The sequence below is a fragment of the Ochotona princeps genome, unplaced genomic scaffold (assembly GCF_030435755.1).
Source record: "Ochotona princeps isolate mOchPri1 unplaced genomic scaffold, mOchPri1.hap1 HAP1_SCAFFOLD_129, whole genome shotgun sequence".
Lineage (NCBI taxonomy): Eukaryota > Metazoa > Chordata > Mammalia > Lagomorpha > Ochotonidae > Ochotona > Ochotona princeps.
The window spans coordinates 309,333-332,622 of NW_026699562.1; the positions used below are offsets into that span (position 1 = coordinate 309,333).

At 57.1% G+C, this 23,290-nt stretch overlaps 1 protein-coding gene across 1 annotated transcript in view; it reads right to left on the bottom strand.

Annotated features, from left to right (window-relative positions):
- Positions 1 to 21,613, bottom strand: part of LOC101518607 (RNA polymerase II subunit A C-terminal domain phosphatase) — a 32,845-nt gene extending 11,232 nt beyond the window's left edge. The window contains exons 1-10 of the mRNA XM_004579645.2: positions 21,276 to 21,613; positions 15,575 to 15,658; positions 14,972 to 15,065; positions 12,955 to 13,083; positions 11,370 to 11,520; positions 8,259 to 8,349; positions 7,556 to 7,722; positions 6,195 to 7,151; positions 4,452 to 4,593; positions 3,748 to 3,957 (exon numbers count right to left, since the gene is read on the bottom strand). Of these exons, the coding sequence (XP_004579702.2) occupies positions 3,748 to 3,957; positions 4,452 to 4,593; positions 6,195 to 7,151; positions 7,556 to 7,722; positions 8,259 to 8,349; positions 11,370 to 11,520; positions 12,955 to 13,083; positions 14,972 to 15,065; positions 15,575 to 15,658; positions 21,276 to 21,517 (2,267 nt within the window). The 5' untranslated portion in view covers positions 21,518 to 21,613. The remainder of the gene's footprint in view (positions 1 to 3,747; positions 3,958 to 4,451; positions 4,594 to 6,194; positions 7,152 to 7,555; positions 7,723 to 8,258; positions 8,350 to 11,369; positions 11,521 to 12,954; positions 13,084 to 14,971; positions 15,066 to 15,574; positions 15,659 to 21,275) is intronic.
- Positions 21,614 to 23,290: the final 1,677 nt, after the last annotated feature.

Genomic DNA, 23,290 nt, shown 5'->3' on the forward strand with positions numbered 1-23,290 from the left:
AACCTGAGTCGAGGGCTCTCTGCAGCTGAGCCTGTCCAGCCACCCTCATTGCTGGCCTACAGGGAGGCTGCAGCAGGGCCCAAACACGGCTCACCTCACCAGCTCTTAATGGTGGCACCAACACTGACTCCTGGGAGAAGAGAAGCCCCTCAGCCCTGCCAATTATTCAGCAGAGTGGACAGCACTTGGCCCTGACACAGGTCACAGATGAGGCCCATCATGATCCCTCTGACCTGTGAAGAACTGGAGAAAGGCAGCTCCCTGGAAGGAACCCAGCACATACTGGGGACACTCGCCTCTGCAGGCCTCACCTATCACACCCCAGAATGACACGTGGTCACCCAGGCACTCAGGCCCAGTGCCATCTCTCCTCTGCTATCAGCCCAGGGAGCCCATGCCCCTTCAGACATGCCAGGGTTGCTGTCCATGTTTACAAAAAACTCCAACTCCGTCTTTTTCTCAGCATGAAAAGCAGATTCTGAGGGTTAGGTGCTGCTCCTGTGAACAGCACAGTTAACCATCAGAAACCAGAGCGGCCACACACTGCTGCGCCACCAGCAAGATGCCACACTCAGAAACGAGAAACTGCCTGTAGTGGACATGGCCAGTCGTGGGGGCCGGTGTCACAGGACCTGTGCTCTTGGTAGTCACTGAGGCATGCGAGTGGTCATAGGGGCAGCATGATCTGGGCCAGCTTAGAGTGGAGCGGCTAGCAAAACACAAAAACACAGATACCCAAGGGGGACTGTGGCTTTCATGTCTCAGAAACACTTGTTCCTGACATTCGGGAGTCCCCAGACAGCTGAGCGGATGGTAGTTGGCCCCAGGCAGCATCAGGACGGGCTGGTCACTAGAAAAGACTCCACCAACCACACCTCACAAGGAGGCTTCAACAGGGTGTCGAGAGTGTGAGAGCAGGTGCATCCCAACTGACTCTATCACAAACTGAGGATGGCTGCTAAGGGGCTGTGACTGTGGAGAGGTGGGGGTTGGGGAAGCGAGGCCTCAGCACGGTGCCCCTCTCCTGTCATAGCCTCTGTCCACACTCGTTTGTGTGAGCACCTGTCAGCTGTCCTGAGGTCCTGGGTGGCCCCCAATCCTTCCATGCCCTCCAGGAGGCACAGTTCCAGCCTGGGGAGCATCATGGCCTCACACAGCCCCACAGGGAATCAACACAGTTTTTCTGATGTCCTTTGCGATCTTAACTGGCTGCTTATTTGTGGGTCCTTGCCACAAACACTACAATTGAAGGTAACACTGACCCTTACATGGCATCTTCCATGGCTCAGGAAGGACCTGGATTATTCAAAGCAACTATGTGGTCACAGTGTTACATCAGACAGGGAAGAGTGTGAAGAAAACATGCAGGGTTCCCAGTCCTGCCGCTCCCCAGCTCCGTCCCCGTCCCGCCCCCGCAGGCTGGATTCTGCACACTCCCTGTCACCTCCCAGAGCTGTGCAAGTGGTCCTGTGGGGAGACTCGGGAACTCCGCACTTCTCTGCCCCTCCTGGCTTGGTCCCAGGACTGCACACCGTGTGCCTGGCACTCTGTGCAAGCTGCTGGCTGTTCTCGCTAAGGCCAAGCACTGCATGATGATCTGGCTGCTGCAGGCCTGCTCATTTTGGGCTTTAAGGGTTTGTTTGGATCCCCTCTAATTGTCTTAGGGTGTGGCTCCTGGATTCATAGAACCTGTAGGATTGATCTGAAACTTCCAAGGGTTTGCTTCACCTGGGAACCTTGTCCTGGTGGTCCTACTTGTGGTCCCACTTTCAAGTTAGTTTTCTGATCGACCTGTCTTCTGGTATTTTTCCCCACCAGCCCATTTACCAGCTGCTGCTGCCCTCCTCCAATGCTGCAGATGGCCCTCCATCAAAGTGTGTGTGTGCATGTGTGCATGCAGAGGTGGACGCATCTGTTCTCTGCATGCTCCTGGGGGCACCCATTCAGGACTGCTCTGGTCCCTCTCAAACCTGGAGCACCAGAAAATTCCAAGGGAGGAAGACAACAGAAGTGGAGTCTCAATTCTCCTCTGGAAACAGCCACACTCAGAGTTCTTGGGATGCAGGGAGTGACTCAAGGACACACGGTGACCATGTGTGTGCCAGCAGGAGCCTCATCCACTGACCTATGTGGTTGCTTCTCTGATGCCATGAAAGGCAGTGCAGTCCAGCTCTGGGCTGTGAACCAGGCTGTCCACCAGCGGCATCCCCTCTGAGAGGCAAGGGAGCTGAGCTTGACCCGCCATGAGAACCGCCCTGGGACAGCTCCGTTGCAAACCTGGAACATGTCACCTACAGGCAACCACGCAGGAGGTTGAAGAGCTGCTCAGTGAGGACACGGGCCACCCCTTCAGTCACTGCACATATGCTTCCCAGCATGGATGGCCCCAAAAGGGACACCATCTCAGCAGGAGGAAATGGGAACACAGAAGGTACCCACTAGGGCAAAGTCCAAGCAGCTGCTCCAAGGCTGCCAAGAAGCTGCCCAAAGCAGGAGCCATGGCCTTGGTGAAGGGAAGATGCTTCCTTTCCTCTCTTGGCAACACAGACACATGACATACACACACACGGGCAGGTAGTCATCCTACTGGTTAGAAGGAAAACAACAAATGTGGCAAAGAGCCGAGGTCATTTACTGGGGGGGTGATATATACACAATCTTTAAGTGAGCAGCCCATGGGTGGCCACGCTCCCACACCAACAGGAACCACCCCACTGTGGTGTGTGGCAGGAGGGCATTCAGGTTACCAGGGGGCACTGGACATGTACAGGAGGGCCCTTCTCCACGGCCAGATGCACACTCTGAGCCCGGGGTGCAGGAGCCTTTCTGGATTTGGGGTGTGACATGAAGGACGGCAGAATGCAGGGCTTGGCACTCGGATGAAGGGTCTGAGTGCCTTGAGGGTTTTCCTATTGCAGCAAGATGTTAATAGAACCTGTTTACAGGCTGCCTCTGTTCACCATTCAGTTTGTTTCAAAGGATTATTTGCCTCATGTTGGCTTCTTAGTGAAATTTTCATGTCTCACTGCTGTGTATTTATTCCAGCCTGGGAACAGAATACCTGTTTAATATTGCCCTTTAGACTGGTGTCCGTTTTATTAATGCAGCCGCGCCACAAATTCTCCTTTGTCTTTTAAAAATGTTATGGCTTTAAATTATGATTTATTTTGACTGTGGAATAAATACATGAATGGAGCAGAGCAGAGAGGCTGTGGATTGGGCAGAGGGTACCAGGGGTGGGCGCCTCCGAGGGGAGACCTAGGTGCTCTAACAGAGGACATGGGCACGTGACCAATCCTCTGTCCCACCTGCCTGCCCTGCCCTAGTGTCCTGATTCAGCCAGGGCCTCCTGCCCACCAACTGCCCGATGCCCTCTCTAGTCGTCTCCTCAGTGTGTGCAATGGGAAGGTGTAGCTGTGGGGCCCAACACTGCACCTGCTTCCCAGGCATGGGAGGGAGCCAGTGGCATGGCATAGCAGGTGGCCTGGGCTCCGAGAGTTTTCCTAGGCCATTCCTGAGACCAGCCTGATGACAAGAGGAGGTAACTCTGAGGCGGGTGGCCAGAGGCTGAATCCAAGGTTTCCTCCATCCCAGCTTGGGGCTCAAGACGAGGGACTCCCGAGTCCTCAGCTGTAGCTCCCTTGGAACCCAGGGCCGAGTGAGGCCCTGGCCTTCACGTGTCCACATGGCACCCTCTCCCTAGCAGGACCAGAAGCCGCAGGCGCCAGCTGTGGGCACCATGGTTACCTGAAGGCAGAGGGCTCACCACGGGCGGGCAGGGTGCTGCAGGGTGCAGCCCCAGGGCCCTGCACCCCAGTTCTGATGAGCTTTCCTGTTTTGGAGTCGTAGATCCGAACCTCAGGGCCAGGTGGGGCCTTAGCGTGAACGGGCGCCGGGTGATGCAGGGCGGTTGGAGGCACAGCCTGCTTGTCTGGAGGGGCCGCAGGGCTATTCTCCCTGTGCAGAGAGGGTGAGGGCTGTGAGGATCGTGGTGACAGCAGGCAACCACTCAAGCACATCTGCTGAAAGCTCCCAGCTCCTGATAAAGCTGTGCAAAGAAATGGCAAGCGTCCAGATCTCCTGCCTGGCGGTCACACGCAGGGACTGCTGCTCTCTCCTGCACTGTCTGACACGGGAAGGCCTTCAGTGTGGACACAGCAGGCAGACTATTGACCAACAATAGCCATTCTCAAACAGACAATCTGCTTCTTCCCCACCTTGGTCTAACACCCTCATCTTTGTTCTGGAATGACCTGAATGTGACTTGTGTGATGCCCACACACGCCAGCCCAGGCCGCAGGGACAGCCCCAGCCTGTGTCAGGACAAAGCAAAGCAATTCCACTTCTTCCTCAGCTACTGCAGTGCTAATGAGGCCGTTCTGTGAACCAGCGGGACAGGAAGGCCAGTGCCAAGAGGACACTGAGCCCCGGCTGCAAGCTGAGGTACCTACCGCTGTGCCTTGGAGTCCCTGTCCCGGAGTGGGAAGAGCTGCTCCTCCACCCTGTCCCAGCGCTCCAGGCAGCTCCACAGCCAGTCGGGGTTGACCACATGCAGGTGGTGGCACTCCTGAGCCTGGCGCACCTTCTCTGTGCCTGCAGGAAATAGGCCAGGGTCAGGAGCAGGGATGTGTGAACGGGGCTCGCAGCAGCCAGGCTATGCAATGGCCTCCCCTGCCAGGCCCCCTAGGTGGCCCTTGCCTGTGCTCTTGGCCCTGGGCTGCCTGTGTTGGGTGGGCGACTGCTAAGGTTCAGTTGACCCTCTGTTGTCCTGTCATCTGCCATGCTGTCCCCACAGCGCACCACTGTGTGCTGCACCGTGACTCCAGGATGGCTCCCTAGCCAGGTCAGGTCCTGAGCCAGCACTCCCCGGCCCACGCACCCTTCTCCCAGCGGCACTCTGCAGCCACACTCCTCAGCCCTTTTCTACCCCAGCGTCACTGTGTGGCCACCAGCATCTGGGCCCACCTCTGTGGTCCAGACTCCAGACCACACCTTCAGCTTTCCCTCACTTGTCTGCCTTTACCGCCCCTCCTCAGAAGCCTTCCATCTGTGGCACTGCTGCCCTCCTCCAAGCCCATGGGGCAGCAGCCTTCCACAGCATATATATAAGACATCAGGTAGGGGCAGGCATGGTCAGGGCAGGCATGGAAGTCAGGGGCCACTGATGTGTCCACACAGCTTCCCCCTTAGGGAACCCTCTTGCCCTCTGTGGAAAAAGCCCTTCGACAAGCAAGAAAAAGTCTGGCCAACTCTATATGCGAGACGCTCAAATGAGAGCAGACTCAAGGCGCTGGCGTTGTGGTGTGGTAGGTAAAGCCACCACCTGTGACGCCAGCATTCCACATGGGCACCAGCCTGTGTCCCAGATGTCCCATTTACAATCCAGCTCTCTGTTAATGACCTGGGAAAGCAGCAGAGAACGGCCTGAGTGCTTGGGAGACTGGAAGAGGCTCCTGGCATCACCTGGCCCAGGCCCTGCTACTATGGTCGTCTGGTGGGGTTCAGTCTGAGTCAGCGGATGGAGGATCTCTTCTGGTCTCTCCGTCTCTGTGACTCTTCTGAGTAAATAAATAAAATTTAAAGAAAACAATCAGGCTCCAGAGCACAGGTAAGACAAGGGCTTGGCCGTCAGCTCCCAAGAGAGTGCCACTCGGGGTGGGCAAGAGGGCCTAAGTGTGAGGCTCAAGAGTGGAGGTTCTGGTCTTCTCTGAGACAAGCCCCGCACATGGGTGTCAAACAGGGCACGTTGTGTACTGCAGCATGGGAGTCAGCTGTCCTGACCCTAGAAGTAGAGCCCTGAATGGCAAAGAGAGGGATCTTAGGGGGTCCAGGAGCCTTGCTTGGGCCGAGGGCTCAGCAGCGAATGCTGCCTGGGGCTGCTCTTACCACGGCCATCTCCCAGGCCCAGCCACCAGGGGAATGCTGTGAAATTGTGTGTTCAGTTTTCTGGCTCCGAAGGCCGTACTGTGCTTTAACTTGGGGATGCTGCAGCCCCCTGCCCCGGTCCTCATTTCTCTGCTGAGGTCCTGCCTCTGATTCTCCACTACGCTAGCACCCACCTCCTACTCCTCTGCACCCACAAGGACGGCAGCTACAACATGTGTGCTCAGTGAGACGTTGGCCAGCACACAGCTTTCCATCTACTCTGGGAAATCCAGGCCGAGCAGGGATGCCTGGGAGCGCTGAGAACTTACCGGCCCGTGCCGCGATCAGGTGTGTGGCCCTGTCAGGGGCGTCAGGGTTCAGCACCAGCCGGGTGAGGATCTTGGCGCCAAGGGCTGTGGCGTGGTAGTGCTCCCGGGTCTTTTCCACGGGGAAGTTAGCAGGGTGCAGGCCACTGAACGCGATGGCGACGCCGGCCAGCACCCTGCTCTTGAGCTCCGGCACGATCTTGCGCATGTCTGGAGCTTCCTCCACCTCCTTGTTCAGGTACTGGTCGTATCTGGTGTAGTAATGGGCATGTACGCGGGCCAGGATCTCCTCCAGGTGGATGAGGTGGTCGTCGTCATCCGTGTCCTCCTCCTCCTCATCTTCCTCCTCCACACTCTGGTCTAGGGACTCGCCAGCAGTGATGCCCGACTGCTCACTGTTCTGTGACTCAGTCTCTGCTTCCTTCCTGTCAGCACAGCCATTGCCCAGGCCACAGAGGCTGCCCTGCTCGCCCTCCTCGGGCATGTCCAGGGTGCTAGGTGGAAGCTCCCCCGTGTGGGTAGGGCCTGAGGGCTTGCCCCCGCCCGGGTCGGGGGTGCCTCCCTGTGGCAGCACCCTCACAACATCTCGCAGGGCTTTTGGCTTCTTCCGATCACTCTTCTCACCGTCCCTCGCTGAGGCAGAGGCCTCGGACTCACTGCTCTCGCTATCACTGGACAGGACAAACTCCAAGTCTGTGCCCGGGGCACCCTGAGCATGCTGTGTTACAGCTGAGGTCCGACTTCCCCGCGGGCCAGAGGGCCAGGCCTCCAGGCCCTCGGCCTTCCCGAGGCGGGATATGCCTTCTGAGGCTCCTGGCATGGTCTCACCACCATTCAGCTCCCTCGCAGGCTTTCCGAGGCCGTTGCTCGGCTCCATTCCAGGAAGGTGCCTTCCCTCCTCAGAGTCCTTCCCAGGCAAGGTGGGCTCAGCGATGTCAGTCCCTTTACAAGAAGGGTTTGCTACAGGTGCGTGCAAAGGAGAGGTCAGTGTTACTTCCAGGGAGTGGCACCTGTGTTGCCCTGAAGGACCTGCCCTCAGCTGTCAGCATCTGTGTCAGCGGGTGCAGTCCTAACTGCAGGCCTGAAATGCTGGAGACCACGGCAAGGGCTTGTCCTGCCACTGACCTGGGGCTCCCTGCTTCCCACAGTGGAGCAGCCAGGTTCCTGGCGCTGTGTCTGTCCAAGGAAAGTGGGGTGAAGACCAGCCCTTCAGCGTATGAGCCTGCCCCCTCCCACCTGTATGCAACTGGGAGCCCACATCAGAACCAAATACCATCCTGGCTCCCAGTGTCCAATGAACCCCGCATCTCTGACAGCTGAATGTTCTAGAACCAAGGTAGCCAGCACTTGGCAGGGCCACATACCTCTCCTTCGGGCCTGAGGCTCCCGGGGTCCCGGGGGTGCATTCAGGTCACCGGTGCCCGGGAAGTACACGTACTTCTTCACAGTGATCAGGTTGGGGGCAAACTTCCAGACATCCTCGCGGTCATCAATGATGCAGACCATTGAGTCTCCACACGGAAAGAGGTTCCTATGAGTCAAACACAGAGTTCAGGGCACCGAGTCCACGCACCCAGCCGCACAGCAGACAGGGCTTCCCTCACGGCGAGCAAGAAGCTACGAAGAGCACCACTGGGGGTAGTGCACTGCTTTGCCCGGAGGTGGAAATGAGCCAAGACAGGGCAGCATGGGCGTGCACCCCGGGGCTGCCCAGCTGAGGACTCCCAGTGACTCTGCTTTCCCGTCCCTGGTACTCAGCAGGGAGAAGACAGAGACGCTCACTGTGGGGAGGCCAAGTTCAGACTGTGTCTCCGCCATGAGAAACCTCGGATTAGAAATGGAACTCTAAAGCTAGAATGAGTACTGTGGCCATGCTTGGTTGCCGCGAACAAATAGAGACGAAAAGTGAGAAAGCCTGGAATCTTGTGCGTGCTAATGGACACACAGGCACCTTGGGGATGGAGGGCAGTGGGCATCTGGCTTAGGTGTGGACACATGCCCAGCACCTGCCTGCTGAGACAGGGACTGAATGGAGCCATATTGGCAGCACTCTAACCCAACACATACCTGAGGTTTCCTGTTTTAGAAAACGGGTCGATGCACTCATCCCTTGACAATATGCGATGAGAAAAAAGCTTCGCCTCAGGGTCTAAGAAACCTTCAAGGAGGAAAGAACAGAGACGTGAGCGTGACTCGTAGCAGGACCCTGGAACCAGCACTGCACGGCGCGTCAGACACCCAAGCGGTGGTGGCCAGGGGGCAATCTGTCCCCCAAAAAGCCCAGCTGTGGCTCTCCACTTGACGCATGGCCCCAGGGACAGACAAGACACAGTGCCATTTGTGAGTGCTTACTCCCTGGCACAGGCCTGGACCCTCCTCTTCTCACACTGCCTGGCGACTACTAGTGCCCAGCCACACCAGGTTCGCTCCCTGCAGTGGGACCTTTGAGGGATACACTCCACCCCTGTGGGAAGCACACTGACTGTGCATCCCCATTCCTTGGGGTCACTGACAAATGTGCATTACGGCACTGGAAAATGCCTGTTCCACCAAACAGGTGACACTGTTTTCCACCGCCCAAGGGACATGCAGGTCCCACGAGAATGCTGAGCCCGCCAGTGGTCAAGCTTGCAATCTTCCTCTCCCAATTACACGGAGTGTGCATCACACGAAAAGGGTGATTTTCAATGCCAGTAGAGTGGGAAGAGGAAGCTAGCAGCCACATTTGTTAACAATTACTTAGGCTCCCATCAGTAAATAACTACAGTGGCCCACAAATATTCATTCCCAACTCCTTCTACCTACAAAGTGTCATGCTCATTCATGGAAGCAAAGTTCAAACTTTTCAAATCCCTGGACTGCCTAGGGAGCTCATCCCAGTCTCAGCAGGCAGGCCTGCTCCCCCAGCTATTCTGTCTTGGATCAGCCACAGGGTACCCACCTCCCAGGATGTCCACAGCTCCCTGGGTGGAGCAGCCCTCCTCCTGGCTGCTGGACCTGATGTGTATCTAGCATGGGGCTATAGGTCTGCTGCCTCCTGTGGCCCTTGGTTCTGGCCAGCATTCTTTAGACACGCTGCAACACTGGAATTCCAGGGAGTATGGCATCCCCAAAGGAGAAGGCCCTAGGAGGCAGGGGGCCTCAGTGTCCCACAGGTGCCATGGTAGGAGTCTTCAGGGGTCCAGCCGCCTGTGGCCCAACAGGCTCCTCACAGCTCTCGGCTTGGTCAAGGAGCACAGGGTTCGCACATGTCCTACTTCCCTGTTGGGAATCCACACAGATGCTGGGCCCTGCTGCTCCTCGTGCTGTCTAATGGGGAAGGGTGAGTCTAGCAAGCCAAACAACATTCCAGCGAACCGCGGCTCACACAACCAGCAGACCTGAAGCAGCCCCAAAGCCACAGCACAGGAGAGGGAGAAGACAGACACAGGAGCACATGGCCTCCCTGGGCGGACGCAGCCTGTCGGGGAGAGAAGCAACTACCCCGCGTCTGTGCCTTTGGGAATCACTCCTGCCTGCCTGTAGCCTGTTCAGGAAACTGTCCAGAGGACTGAGCCAGAGAAGGGGAAAGGTCCACTCCTGCCTCAAGTTCAAGCTGAGAGCACAGACCGAGCTGAACCTGTGGCCCGTGTGGAACATGGGGTAAATTCTAACAGCAGGCTGTGGACCCGTGAGGCGCAAGAAAACAAAGCAGGGACGGACGCCAACTGACATGCTGGCAGTGAGAAGCAACTCTGCATTCTTCATCCTCCCGTGGTACTGTGACATTTTTTAGTTCTAAAAGTGAAAGTGCTGGTTACTGGATTGAGCCTCCCTCCGTGCTGGGGTCCGTGCGGTGGGTGTGGAAGACACGAAGGTGTGAAGAATATTGTTCCATTGCAGGCAGGGCCCCGCGGATCTCTACAACCACCTGAAGGCAGCTCCACCTCCCTTTGCATGGAAACTGGACAATCCCACTGAGATCTCTATAATCTATTTAGCCATTGTCTTGCTCTGCACAGCTGGTATTTACTATCAATGTGAGCTTGGAAGCTGATGTTGCTGATAACGTCTTAGCAAAAGGCCTTTTACTACTCAGGCTGCCCCCACTGACCATATGCTAACCAAGGGTAAGTCCCCAGGTGCAGTGGGAATCTATTCTTTCCTTGATCTTTAGGTCCCTCCTTCTGTGCTACACTCTCTCCCTTAACTGGTTCAAGACTAAGCTGTAGAATGAGGATTGTAGTAGGAATGTGTTACTGATTGATACGCATTGAGAACTTCCTGACCACAGGATTAGGACGGCTGATACCCTGCCTCAAGGTGAAACAATTGGCAGAACTATTCTTAGGAAACACCCACTTGATCATGAGACCAAGAGTGTGTACCAGCGCTTGTGACTGCTTCTGTATCAATAAAGGGGACAGCTTTCCTGCATTGTCCACTATGACCCTGAAATTGTAGCGGTCCGTTTATTTTCTCTACGCCTACTCCATGCACCCTTCTCAAGTCCCCAGCTCAGCTGGAGCTGCACTCTGGCACACCTGAGCACCAGCTGCTCCGTGTCCGATCCAGCTCCTTGCTAATATGCAGGAGATAGCATTGGGTGGCTGCTGCCTTTGACCTGGACCAGCCTGGCCACTGCAGCCACCTGGGAAGTGAGCTAGCAGATGGGAGCTTTCTCTCTCTCCAATTGTCTTCCATAAATACATGTGTGTGCCATGTATAGTATGCGTATGTGCTGTGTGTGGGTGGTATGTGTGGTGTGCACGCACGTGTGTGACCATGATCATCTCAGAGACCAAGACCCTGAATGGAGGTGCAGCTCCCAGGGATAGCACTAACTTCCTGCAGACACACTAGATACACCACCACTGCCCACACCACTGGGTTCTGGCCACCCCCCACCTTGCACTTCCCCAGGTGACCCCCCAAGGAGGGTCTGTCCCTGACTCAGGTGCCAGTCTGTGCTGCCCCCTGTGGGACACCTCTACCTCCCGCGCATACTCACGGACCACTGCCGTACAGGAGCAGCGTGGCCCACATCTACCCACCACGTATTTTCAAAGTGGGTTTCTATAGAAGGCTCTCTTCCCTTAGACACCTCCTCTGCAGGGAGGCAGCTGAAGGTGCCCTTGAAGGGACACCTCAAGAGACAGGATCTGACGGAGGGAGCGGCCAGGTGTGCTGGGAACCCACCTGCGATGGTGTGTGCGTACAGTCGGCTGCCGAAGGTAAACACGTGCAGCTCGTACAGCCGCGCCACTTTCTCCAGGAAGTCTCTGCAGTGCGGCCGCAGGCGTGTGTGCAGCATTGGTTCGCCCCGGCCCAGCTGGAAGTGGAAGATGCCCTACAAGAGACAGCATGAGTGTTCAGCAGAGACCCTGCCAGGTCCACCAGGAGGGCAGGGTGGCACCCCTGCAAGTGAGTACGACAACAGGGCAACCTTGACCACTGCCATGACAACTGTGCTACTAACCCTAACAGTCGGAGCTGCCGTGATGACAAGGGCAGCCCATGAAGACTGCCCTTCCTCATCACACCCACCCCGACAGACATGGCCATGGTAATGCCTCTCCCCGCAGTAGCTCCACTCAGCTATGGCCACTATGACTACCGAGAACATGCTAACTACCCACCCACAACAGTGACCTCCTCTGACAACAAGGTTAACTGCCCACAGCAACTACCAAGGGGATTACTCCTGCTGGTCACGCTCACCACCTGGTGCCAACCTGTACCTGGGCAGTGGACTATTCTGGATGTGTGTCCATGTCGTGGTGGTCCCGGCAGGTCACAGACATTCACAGGTGCTTGCCCCACACCCACCCCCGGCATTCTGCCCCATCCTGTGGTCTAATGGCAGGTGCACAGCAAGGGTAATCAACTGTCACTAACAGATGATGATCACATGCAGCAGGTGTGGCAGGGACGCACAGGCAAGGCATTCCCTTCCTCATGGAGTCACAAGCTGCTCTTCCACTCCTGTGTACCCACATTTTCTCTGTAAACACACTCACTCTTAGCAACTTAGGTCCAACCTCTACTGCCTCAAAACACCTCACCACTCATGACGAAGCTGTTGTGGCAGGAGATGCTGAGGGTGCAGTTTCAGTGACAAGTCCCTGGCTCAAACACATGGGGTCCAGAGGGCCACAACGAAGAAGTCAATGGTCTTTTGCCCTTGGACCAGCGGGTGAACAAGGCCCAGGAAGTGTGGCAGGCACTGGGCAGACACTACAGCCAACACCAGAGGCCTGCTCACACCTTCCAGACCACACAAGAAGGAGCAAGCCTAACATGACCACTTCAAACACTCAACTTCAAAGGCCGAGAGCCAGACAGCACCACGGTAGCACATGCAGGCACAGACATGTAGGCAGACAAGAGAACCAGGCACAGTGGGTCAGGCAGGAGGCCAGTGTGGACGGGAGGCCTCCATACATATTCACTCCATGGACACAGAGATGTGATTAGCATACAGGATGGGACTATGCACCTGTGACAGCCCTGTACTCCGCTCAGGGCTCGACACACATCTACATCACTTGCAGAATGCCATGAAAGTTTCCCCGTGGGATCTGCGTAGGTCACCTATAGGGACACCAGAGTCACTGGGTTTACTGAGCTGACCTCAAGCGGCTGACGCCTGGAGCTCGGTCCACCTTCCTGGGCCAGGGGTGCACGTGCTGTGCAGATCCTCAGCGGAGGCCACCCAGGAGCAGGGAAGCACACCTCATGTGCCTAGAGCAAACCCTCAGCACTTGGCAGCTGGAGCGCTCACCTTGTTGGACATCTGAGGACAGTGCTGCTCCGTCGTGTGGATCAGGGTCTGGTCCAAGTCTACCATGAGCACCAGCTTCCTGTTCCGATGCAGTCGCTGCTGGTCTTCCATTGCTATCTTCTCAGCTTGCTACAGTTATAAAAACACAGAAGGATAACAGGATTTGGCGAGCAGAAACGAAGCACACCGACACATCCCTAACTAATGAGCTTCACCACCCAGGCCAGAACTACATGGTGCCCAGTACCACACACTCGGCCTCCAGTGTCCACCATGACACACACACACACACACACACGGCCTACAGAACCCAGCACCACACATATGGCCTACAAGCCTTCCATGAAAAACACACAGCCTGCATGCCTTTCACATCTCTCTCTCTCACACACACACACACACACAAACATGACCTGCAGTGTCTAGGGGTCTGCTGAGGGTAGCAGCCAGCAAGGAGGCAGTGCTGTTGGCCTCTACCTGTCAGGGGCAGTCTAATGTGTGCTGAGTGTGTAATTTAAACAGGAAGCCAACCACGGCAAAAGGCCCTGGAAAGTGGCTGTTCTGCACGAATTCATGGAATGCGAGGTGGTGACACAGCCACTTAGCTACAAAGCCCAGACACTGGCATGGGGCTGGGAGCGGCTGCACTGCACCCTCATGGTCAGGCTCCTCTCCCAAGACGAGGACAGCACTGCAAGAAACTGGGGTATGCAGCAGTTCAGATCTCTCACCGTGATTGGTACCTCAGTGTTACAAGGTTCTGGGCCCGACAGGCCGGCAGAACTTAGACTGTATGGGTTCTGGGAAGGGAGCTCTTTCAGGGATGGACAAGAGTGCCAGCGTCACGCACACACATGCACACAGAAAGCTGTGCCTGCTTAGGCTCAGAAAACCAGAATCTTGAATCCGGGTTAGGGTTAGCTTCCTCTCACCATCAGACACATCACGTGGAGACAAATCTAGCAAAACCCTAACATCAGACAGGTTCTGTCTCCTTATAGGACCCGAAGCTCTCAAAGGATCCTAAGAAAAAGGTGATTCCTGGCCCCCTAACCCCCAGTTTTGCACACTGCCCTGTCCACCCAGTGCTGCACAATGCACTGACCCCCCCAGCTCTGCATACTGTCCTGTCCTTCCAGCTCTGCACACTGCCCCGTCCCCACAGCTCTGCACTGTCCCAACTCTGCACACTGCACTGTCCCCCTAACTCTGCACACTGCACTGTCCCCCCAACTCTGCACACTGTTCTGTCCCCCACCCTCAGCTCTGCACACTGCCCTGCCCCCAGCTCTGCACTGTCCCAACTCTGCACACTGCACTGTCCCCTAGCTCTGCACACTGCCCTGTCCCCCCAGCTCTGCACACTGCCCTGTCCCCACAGCTCTGCACACTGCCCTGTCCCCCAGCTCTGCACACTGTTCTGTCCCCACAGCTCTGCACACTGCCCTGTCCCCCCAGCTCTGCACACTGCACTGTCCCCCCCAGCTCTGCACACTGCACTGTCCCCCTGACTCTGCACACTGCACTGTCCCAACTCTGCACACTGCACTGTCCCCTAGCTCTGTACACTGTCCTGTCCACCCAGCTCTGCACACTGCCCTGTCCCCCCAACTCTGCACACTGCCCTGTCCCCCCAACTCTGCACACTGTTCCGTCCCCCAGCTCTGCACACTGCACTGTCCCCCCAGCTCTGCACACTGCCCTGTCCTCCCAGCTCTGCACACTGTCCAGTCACCCCTCGGATCTGTACACTGTTCTCGCCTACCCCTCCACCCACCGCTGTCCAGCTGTGCATACTGATGTGCCCTCAGCATGCAGACCCTGACGCTACTTAAGACACATCAATAAGCACTTGTTCAAGTGCTGTTTCCAGGTGGCCCTTTCTTAACTCCGTGCTCCGTCTGCAACTCACTCAGAAATCCCACTGGACCACACTGTTCATGCTTGGCAAACGTCCCTAGGCTGCTCCGTGGTCCCACCTGCTGGCTTGGTCCCTAGGCCAGGTGCTGCTACTCACCTCGGAGCTCACCATCAGCTCTGGCACGCTGTGCACCATGCACACAGTTGCCGTTGACAGCGGTACCTGCTGCTTCCCATTTGTGCTCTGCAACCTGCAATGAGGGAGGGAACACTGAGACGCACCTCTCACTGGTCAGCTGGCACGGGGAGCTGCGTGATAGCTAACTGGGTACACCATGGTCTCAGCAGATTGTTCTGGGGGTACCACAGCAATATCCTCGCTGTTGGGAACACTGGAGAAGAGCAAGCCCACATTCAAGCACACTGTTTATGCCCTGGCACACACAGTCCAAAGCTGGTCAAGCTCACACACACGCAGTCGCACTGAGGGAGCCATGCGAGCCACTCCCACACAGCTCCCTACTGAGGGAAAGAGGTGCTGCTAGTAACCGGGCCCAAGTGCAGGGGCGGAGGGCTTGGGGGAGCAGGCCCAGCCTCTCTCAGAGGGGCCACAAGATGGAGGGACCTGTAGTCTGCTCAGGAGGACGAGCAGAGGAATCCGCTCAGTGCTTCATTGCCATAGCCAAGAGGGCATTAAGCATGACATGATACTTCAGAAATTAGAGATGGGAACATGCACAGACGTGCTGGGGGTACTCACTGGGTCAGGTCCTGGCCACACTCGGCACACAAGCCCTTCATCACCACGGGGTGGCTGCATGCTTCTAGTCTCACGAGGATTGCCCTGCAACACATGGAATGAGGGCAGTCACGCAAACCCACCACAGCTCATGGAGTGGGGACAGACATGGACACAGAGATACTTCAGAGCTCATGGCTCACCACACTGTGAGTATTCCGGAACAACCAGCTCTGCCCTGACCCGCTGCCTCCTGCCCTGACATCAGCTGGGCTACATGAGAGCCAAGCTACAGGCGCACTGCGGGGTCTCTCTCAGGAGAGACGGGGAGGCCTAATGCTGTCTCAGAGCCCTCTGGCTTCACCAGTGCCACTCTTCTGACACAGTGAGGTTCTTTCACCAGCAAGGACAGCTGGTCAAATGTCACCTGATAAATCACATGCCTGTGTGCTCAGCCAAGCCTTCCTGACAGAACTCTGAAACAGGCGCTGCTGAGATTCCATGAGCTGTTAGCGATCAACTTCTGCAACCTGTTTGCCCAAGCGCCCAAACAGGAGGTGGCCACGGGCATGCTGAGGGGACACTAAGAGGCTCAGTGCTGGCCCGGAGGAGACCTGCACACACTGCTCTGTGGGGCACTTGTCCCCTCAAGAACAGACAGCCTAGCGGAGTGTGCCTGGGGCCTGGCCCTCAGTAACAGCAGTCTTCCCCATGCAGATGCTGTGGCTGTCCCCTGGGATGCCAACGGAAGGTTCAGCAAGCCTGCATGATATAAGACATGAGAACCAGTAGCCCCTGCAGGGCCACAGCACAACGTCACGGGCTGTGCCACAGGGCAGAGAGGTCTACACACACACACACACACACACACACACACAGGCCAGAGCCCACGCATGACTTCTGCTGGCACAGACAAGCTGAACCCAAAGCCTCGGAGCCCACTGGCCCTGGTGTGGATGAAGCGTGGTAGAGGACAGAGGAGGGGTCCCTGTGCCTGCTCTTACCTCCATAACTGCAACCACCCTGTGCCTCAGGGAGCCACATGCACAGGGACTTGCAAACAGGCCCACCACCCCTTCAGTGTGAGAGCCCAGCTCGTGTCCAACACAGACATGAACTCACAATGGGTAGGAACCTTGGAAGAGGAGGAGGAAACTCTTGGGACCCTGGAGCAGGCAGTGCTCTTACCCAGGACAACAGCCTAGCACAGAAGTATAGGTGCTGGGCCACAGCAGGAAGGCGGCAGCTGAGACACAGCACACTCCTGGCCGCTCTAGCCCAGGGAGCCCTCTGCTGGGTGTGGGTCTCATCCACCCAACCCTCTCCAAGCACCCTCATCTTGTGAGCATTTTGCACCTACGCCCCCCAAACCAAGCCTACCCTTGACACAGACCTCCATGTCCAAGACCTGTCCATGTGCTGACCCCACGGACCCCAACAGCAACACCTGAGACCACCCTGGGATGGACCACTGTGTCCTGACCTCAGCACCACCGATTTTTTAGATTTGTTTGATAGAGTGACAGAGACAGACGGAGGGACACAGATTTTCCACTTGCTAGTTCATTGCCCACAAGGCTCCAACAGTGGCTCTGGACTGACTGAAGCCGGGAGTTAAGGACTCCCACGTGGAGGCTGAGGTGAGTACTTGGGGATAACTCCTATTGTGCTTCTGTCACTCCTCACCCCTCCCACCCAGGGCTGCGGACACACACTCTGACACCAGCACTGTTGTGAAGACAACGCACTATGCTAAGGATCAGCAGCTGAAGAAAATCAGAAAATGAAATGTACAAATGTGTGATTTTCCCTAGACTGTATATACAGGAAGACTAGGAGATTTGGGGCTCTCCAATTTGCACTGGGAATCTCCATGGGAGTGACAGCAGCCAAGGGACAGTCAGGAAGTGTGGTGTGAGAGCTGCTACTCCTTTAACATCAGGCACTGCACCCACAGGTTGCCAGGGCCCTGGACACGGCACCAGCTCCCAACACTGAGTATGGGAGAGTACCCGGAGAGACTTGGGGTGGGAGAGAGGGCCTGGTGGGGAGCACTTGAGGGGCGGGGGAGAGGGCCTGGGGTGGGGAGCACCTAAAGGGTGGAGGAGGGAACCTGGGGTGGGGAGCACCTGAGGGGTGGAGGAGGGAACCTGGGGTGGGGAGCACCTGGGGTAGGCAGACTTTCTGCCACTCCCACTGGAAAGAAGCATGCCTTGCCAGAGAAAAGACCACCCACAGCTGCTGCAGGAGTGAAAGGAGCCACTCAGATCAGCATATGCAGGAAGAGAGTCAGGGCTGGACTGAGTGGCCAGACTACCTGTCAGGATTGGGGACAATCCGGGCATCAAGATACACACAGTGGATCCTAATTAGCAGGTAAATTGAGGACAACAAGCCTACACTGCGACACGAAGCCATCAATCAGCTGTTCCCATGTCCACAGCAATGGAACGCAGATGCCAAGGATGGTGGGCAGGGTGTTTACAGGGCAATAAAGTGTCTCTCACAAGTCGTCCAGGTTCAGAAAAGGCTGTGACTTCCACCAGGGCCCCACCCTCAGCACTACAGGCTGGGACAAGCCATGGTCGCACGCCACTGTCAGTAGTGGGGCAGAGAAGGGAGCGACTGCCACAACAGGACAGACTGGGCTCTGGTCTCTCGCGTTCCCCAGGATATAGCCTGTGGAGGCTGCAGGCAGCTCCCCTGTGGCAGTACCAGCAGAAGCCACCAGGCCAGCAGGGGCCCGTCTAGTTCCCACACACACAGCAGGACTCTGCCCCAGAGGCGGGCTTCTCAGATGGCTCAGGGACAGCGCAGTGGCTTGGGTCCCACTCCAACCCGTTGTGAGGTGTTTCAGAGCAGGTGTGTCCACGTCATTTCCAACAGGCTAGCACACAGACCCTGCTGTGGGTCCACACCCGGCCTCAGAGGCTCAACCCTGCCAGCGTCACAGTCTGTTGGCTTTTTCGGTTTGAAAGGCAGAGCGGGATTGAGGGCGTAGATCTTTCATCTGGGGTCACCCCAGGGGCCGGGACAAGGTGAGAGTCAAGAGCTCCATCCTGGTCTTCCACACCGGTACAGGGCCTCCCAGGGGCACCAGCAGGAGGCTGCATGCAGAGCACCTGGATGTCAGATGGCGTTCCAAAATGCGACCCCAAGAAGCTTTTCACAAACTTATGAAGTTCAGTGGCCTTCACAGTGTTCCAGAAGCCCTCGGAAACTCATCTGCTGTTTTCCTTACATCACCTTCCTCCCAAACAAGACAAGCACTTGCATCGTTTCTCGTTTGACTTTGGAATCTCTCTCTGGTCCCTGATGTCACATGGTCCCCACAGTCAATGTGGTGGACCCCTCCAGGGAAGGTGCAGTTTCTTTTGGCTCCAATTGCAAACCCACTGTCAGTGAATGAGCACCCAGAGGCACAGGTGATGGCTCGGGGCCCTGCTCCTGCTCACACACACCCTGGAGGCCGCAGGTGCCTGCTGGGTTCCTACCACCCTGTGGGAGCCCAGGATGAGGCTGCTGGCTCCTGCTCACACACACCCTGGAGGCTGCAGGTGCCTGCTGGGTTCCTACCACCCTGTGGGAGCCCCGGATGGGGCTGCTGGCTCCTGCTCACACATACCCTGGAGGCCACAGGTGCTTGCTGGGTTCCTACCACCCTGTGGGAGCCCGGGATGGGGCTGCTGGCTCCTGCTCACACACACCCTGGAGGCTGCAGGTGCCTGCTGGGTTCCTACCACCCTGTGGGAGCCCCGGATGGGGCTGCTGGCTCCTGCTCACACATACCCTGGAGGCCACAGGTGCTTGCTGGGTTCCTACCACCCTGTGGGAGCCCGGGATGGGGCTGCTGGCTCCTGCTCACACACACCCTGGAGGCCGCAGGTGCCCGCTGGGTTCCTACCACCCTGTGGGAGCCCCAGATGGAGCTGCTGGCTCCCAGATTTCACTGCTGCAGGCATCTAGGGAGTGAATCAGTGAATGGAAGATCTCTTTGTTTTCAAATTAGTAAAGAATTTTTATAAACCCCCACAAAAACAGAGACAAATCTGACAAAGGAGCCACAATTTCCTAAAACCCACACGAGTGTTTTAGGCAAAGCTCTGCTCAGATGCCAAGTCTGGCATCCCACAGGACACAGTGAATGGCACAGCAAATTGCAAGTCAGCCACCTCCTCTGGGCTCAACCAAAGAGACAAGTGCCCAACATCCAAGTACCAGGTAGCTATTTCCTGAGGAATTTTTTTAAAGATCTGTTTATTTTGTTGAAAGGCGGATTTACAGAAAGGAGACACACAGAGGAAGATCTTCCATCTGCTGGTTCACTCCCCAAGCAGCTGCAATGGCCGAAGCTGAGCCGATCTGAAGCCAGGAGCTTCTTCTGGGTCTCTCACATGGGTGCAGGCTCCCAAGGCTTTGTGCTGTCCTCGACTGCTTTCCCAGGGCACAAGCAGGGAGCTGGGTGGGAAGTGGAGCTGCTGGGACATGAACTGGCATCCACATGGGATCCCAGTGGATGCAATCTGAGGATTTAGCCACTAGGCTATTGCGCCAGGCCCCTGAGGACAGAGGTAGGTAGCAAAGTCTTGAGGTATCCAGTTGAGAGAGTCAGCCGACTTGTCAGGATCCTGAGGTTCTTTCCTGACTTTCAGGCAGGTGCCCGTAGACAACCGCTACAGTGGACTAAGCTACATTTGGGGTACAGACACCCCCAGACCCAAGTCCAGGCTGTGGTCTAGTTGAGCTCTTAACTGAAGTTCCTTAACACCTGTGCTGCTAACGTCCACACTGCAGTCGGGCCAGCAGCACTGCTGGGGCCCCCTGCGTCCTGTGCACAGGAACACGGTCAGTTCCAGCCTTTCCTACGCAATGGCCAAACATGCCCTGAGAAGTCTTTAGTGCCTCTGTGTGAATGACAACAAAGAATCACTCAGTGAAGGAGCAGTTCACAGCATCGGCGACAATCTTAACACTGTTGAATCACACATGCACACGCACACACACACGTTCCCTCAGCCTCTGTGGGGGAAGCTGGGTGTCGGGCTGCACTCTGTCTCTGCCCTGGATTCCTGGGGGGAGGTGCAGTCCCCACATCCCAGGAGCAGGACCACCTGCAGCCCCATAGTCTGCTGCTAGGTGCTCTGCCTAGGGGTACTGCCTCCGAGAACCGGCACCTATTCCTGGGTCCTGGGTCCTGGGTCCTGCCGCAGAGGCCACGGGCCAGCCACAGGAAATCCGGGCAGCGCTGCCTTGGGACGTACTTGGGCCAGTCATCTGTGGCTCAATGAAACCCGTGAGGATATGCCCGGGTGCGAAACCTGCCTCAGGGACTCCATTTCTAACACCCAAGTTTTGGAAGAGCCAGCAGGGTTCATGGGAGCTGGGAGGTTCATTGAATACGCAGAAGAGGGTGGACTGACACCTGTCTGCACGAGGAAACACCAGCCGGGTCCACACACATCACCCACCCACACACCCACCCACCGACGGATCACGCAGACTTCCCTGGGAGCCCAGCCGGGTCCACACACATCACCCACCCACACACCCACCCACCGACGGATCACGCAGACTTCCCAGGCAGCCCAGCACTCTCACAGGACGCAGGGGCGTAGGTGGTCAGACCTAGGACGGCCTCGGCGCCCTGGAAGAACTCCTGCCACCCCGCGCCCCCGGCTCAGCTCTCCCGCCACCAGCGTGCTCCCGCGGCCCGCGCACTCACCCGGGCGGCAGCAGCTGGCCCGGCTGCGCGCACAGCTCCCGCACCACGCCGGCGCGCTCGGACCGCAGCCTGCGCTCGGGCCGCGCGGGGCGCACGCCGCCCTCGGGGCCGGCGGCCTCGCACACGGCCAGCACGGACCCGATGCGCACCGCCGCGCCCGCCGCCACCTTCCACTCGAGCAGACGCAGCGGCGCGGGGCCCGGGCAGCGCACCTCGGCCCCGGCGGCGGGCGGCGGCTCCATGGCGGCGTCGGGGCGCCCAGCCCAGCGCGGACGGCCCCGCCGGGGCAGCGCGCACTTCCCGCTCGGCGCCGGCCCGGCCCGGCCCGCGCCCACTTCCGGGAGGGCGGTGACGTCGCGGCGTGCGTGCGTGGGGGACGGCCGGCAGGACGCCGACGCGGGTCCGGGAGCCGGCCTCGGGGTGGAGACGGCGGACTGCGGGTCCTGCAGCGGGCGCCGGCCGCGGCCCTCGACGACGGTTGCGCCCCGCGGGTCCCGGCGTCTCGGGACTACGACTCCCGGCATGCGCAGAGGAGTGTGTACTTCCACTCCCGCCGTCCCCCGCGCGGGTCGGTCTAACGTCAGGAAACTACGAGTCCCGGCATGCAATGCAGCCCGCTGCCGGGATAGCGTCAGGAGATGCAAACTACGAGTCCCGGCATGCACCGCTGGTCGCTGCCCACAAACCCGTGGTGGAAGCATCCTGCAGCTGAATGAGTGGAGCTGAAGACCCCTGCCGAGGAGGGTCACGTGCAGTGTGGGTGAGCCCGGAGACCCCTGCCGAGGAGGGTCTGTTACAGGTGCTGCATGGCTAAATCTTGTAGGCACCTGCTGAGTATTGTTGCTGTGCCCTGCGGTCAGGGTCCTGTTGGAATTCTCAAGCGCTTGCTCTGTCCTGGTGTCCCTCAGGCAGTGTTCCAGTCAACCGGCTTCCTGACTTTGCCCACTCGCATGGGCCTGGTCACGCGGGACGGATGTTTGTGGGTGAGAGAGGAGAGGACTAAAGACAGCAGGTGTGCTTTGGCTACAAGGAGCACAAAGCCCTTTGCGTCTTGGTTTTGGTTTCTTAAGGAGACAGCGGTGGGCATTGTGGACTTTTGGAAAGACTGGCCATGGTGGTGGAGTCCCAAGGGAAGGGACATCTGTGACTCGGTCACCATGGGAGGAGCAGTTGCCACACAGGACTGACACCCTTGAAATGACAGTGTGAGCACTTCAGATTGCACATGGCACTCTGCAGCTGAGGGCAAGATGCCGACTGGGGGGCATGGCCTCCAGAGAAGGCACCAGGCATGTGTTCACTGTAGCCTAGCAGATACTGCCTTGAAATGCCTTCCCGTACAGCTTGGTTAACATCTCAAAATCATTAACACTCAGACATTAAGAAAACATTTCTAAAATACTTACATTTTTTCCTTAAAGATTTATTTATTTTTATTTGAAAGGTAGGTTCACAGGGAGAACACACACACACACATACACACACACAGTGAATGAATGAGGTTATTTCATCTGCTGGTTCATTCTCCAAATGGTCATAATGATCAGTGCTGAGCTGATCTGAAGCCAGGCGACAGAAACTTCTTTTTGGTCTCCCACATGGGTGCAGGGACCCAGTGACTGGGTCATCTTTTGTTGCTTTGCAAGGCTGTAAGCAGGAGCTGGGCTGGAAGAGGAGCAGCGGGGACATGAACCACTGCCCGTGTGGGATGTGGGTGTGCAAGTGGATGCCTCCTTGTGTTAAGGCACCGGCCCCAGCAAAACATTCTAGAATACTGATTCACATTTTTTTTTTTAAGATTTATTTTATTTTCATTACAAAGTCAGATATACTGAGAGGAGGAGAGAGAAGAAGTGGAGCTGCCGGGATTAGAACCAGCGGCCATATGGGATCAAGGCGAGGACCTTAGCCACCAGGCCACACTGCCGAGCCCATGATTCACATTTCTAAGCCACATGTTTTTCACTTAAAAATTCTGTCAGTGGTGGGGTTGAACTAGGCTTCAATGCCCATTG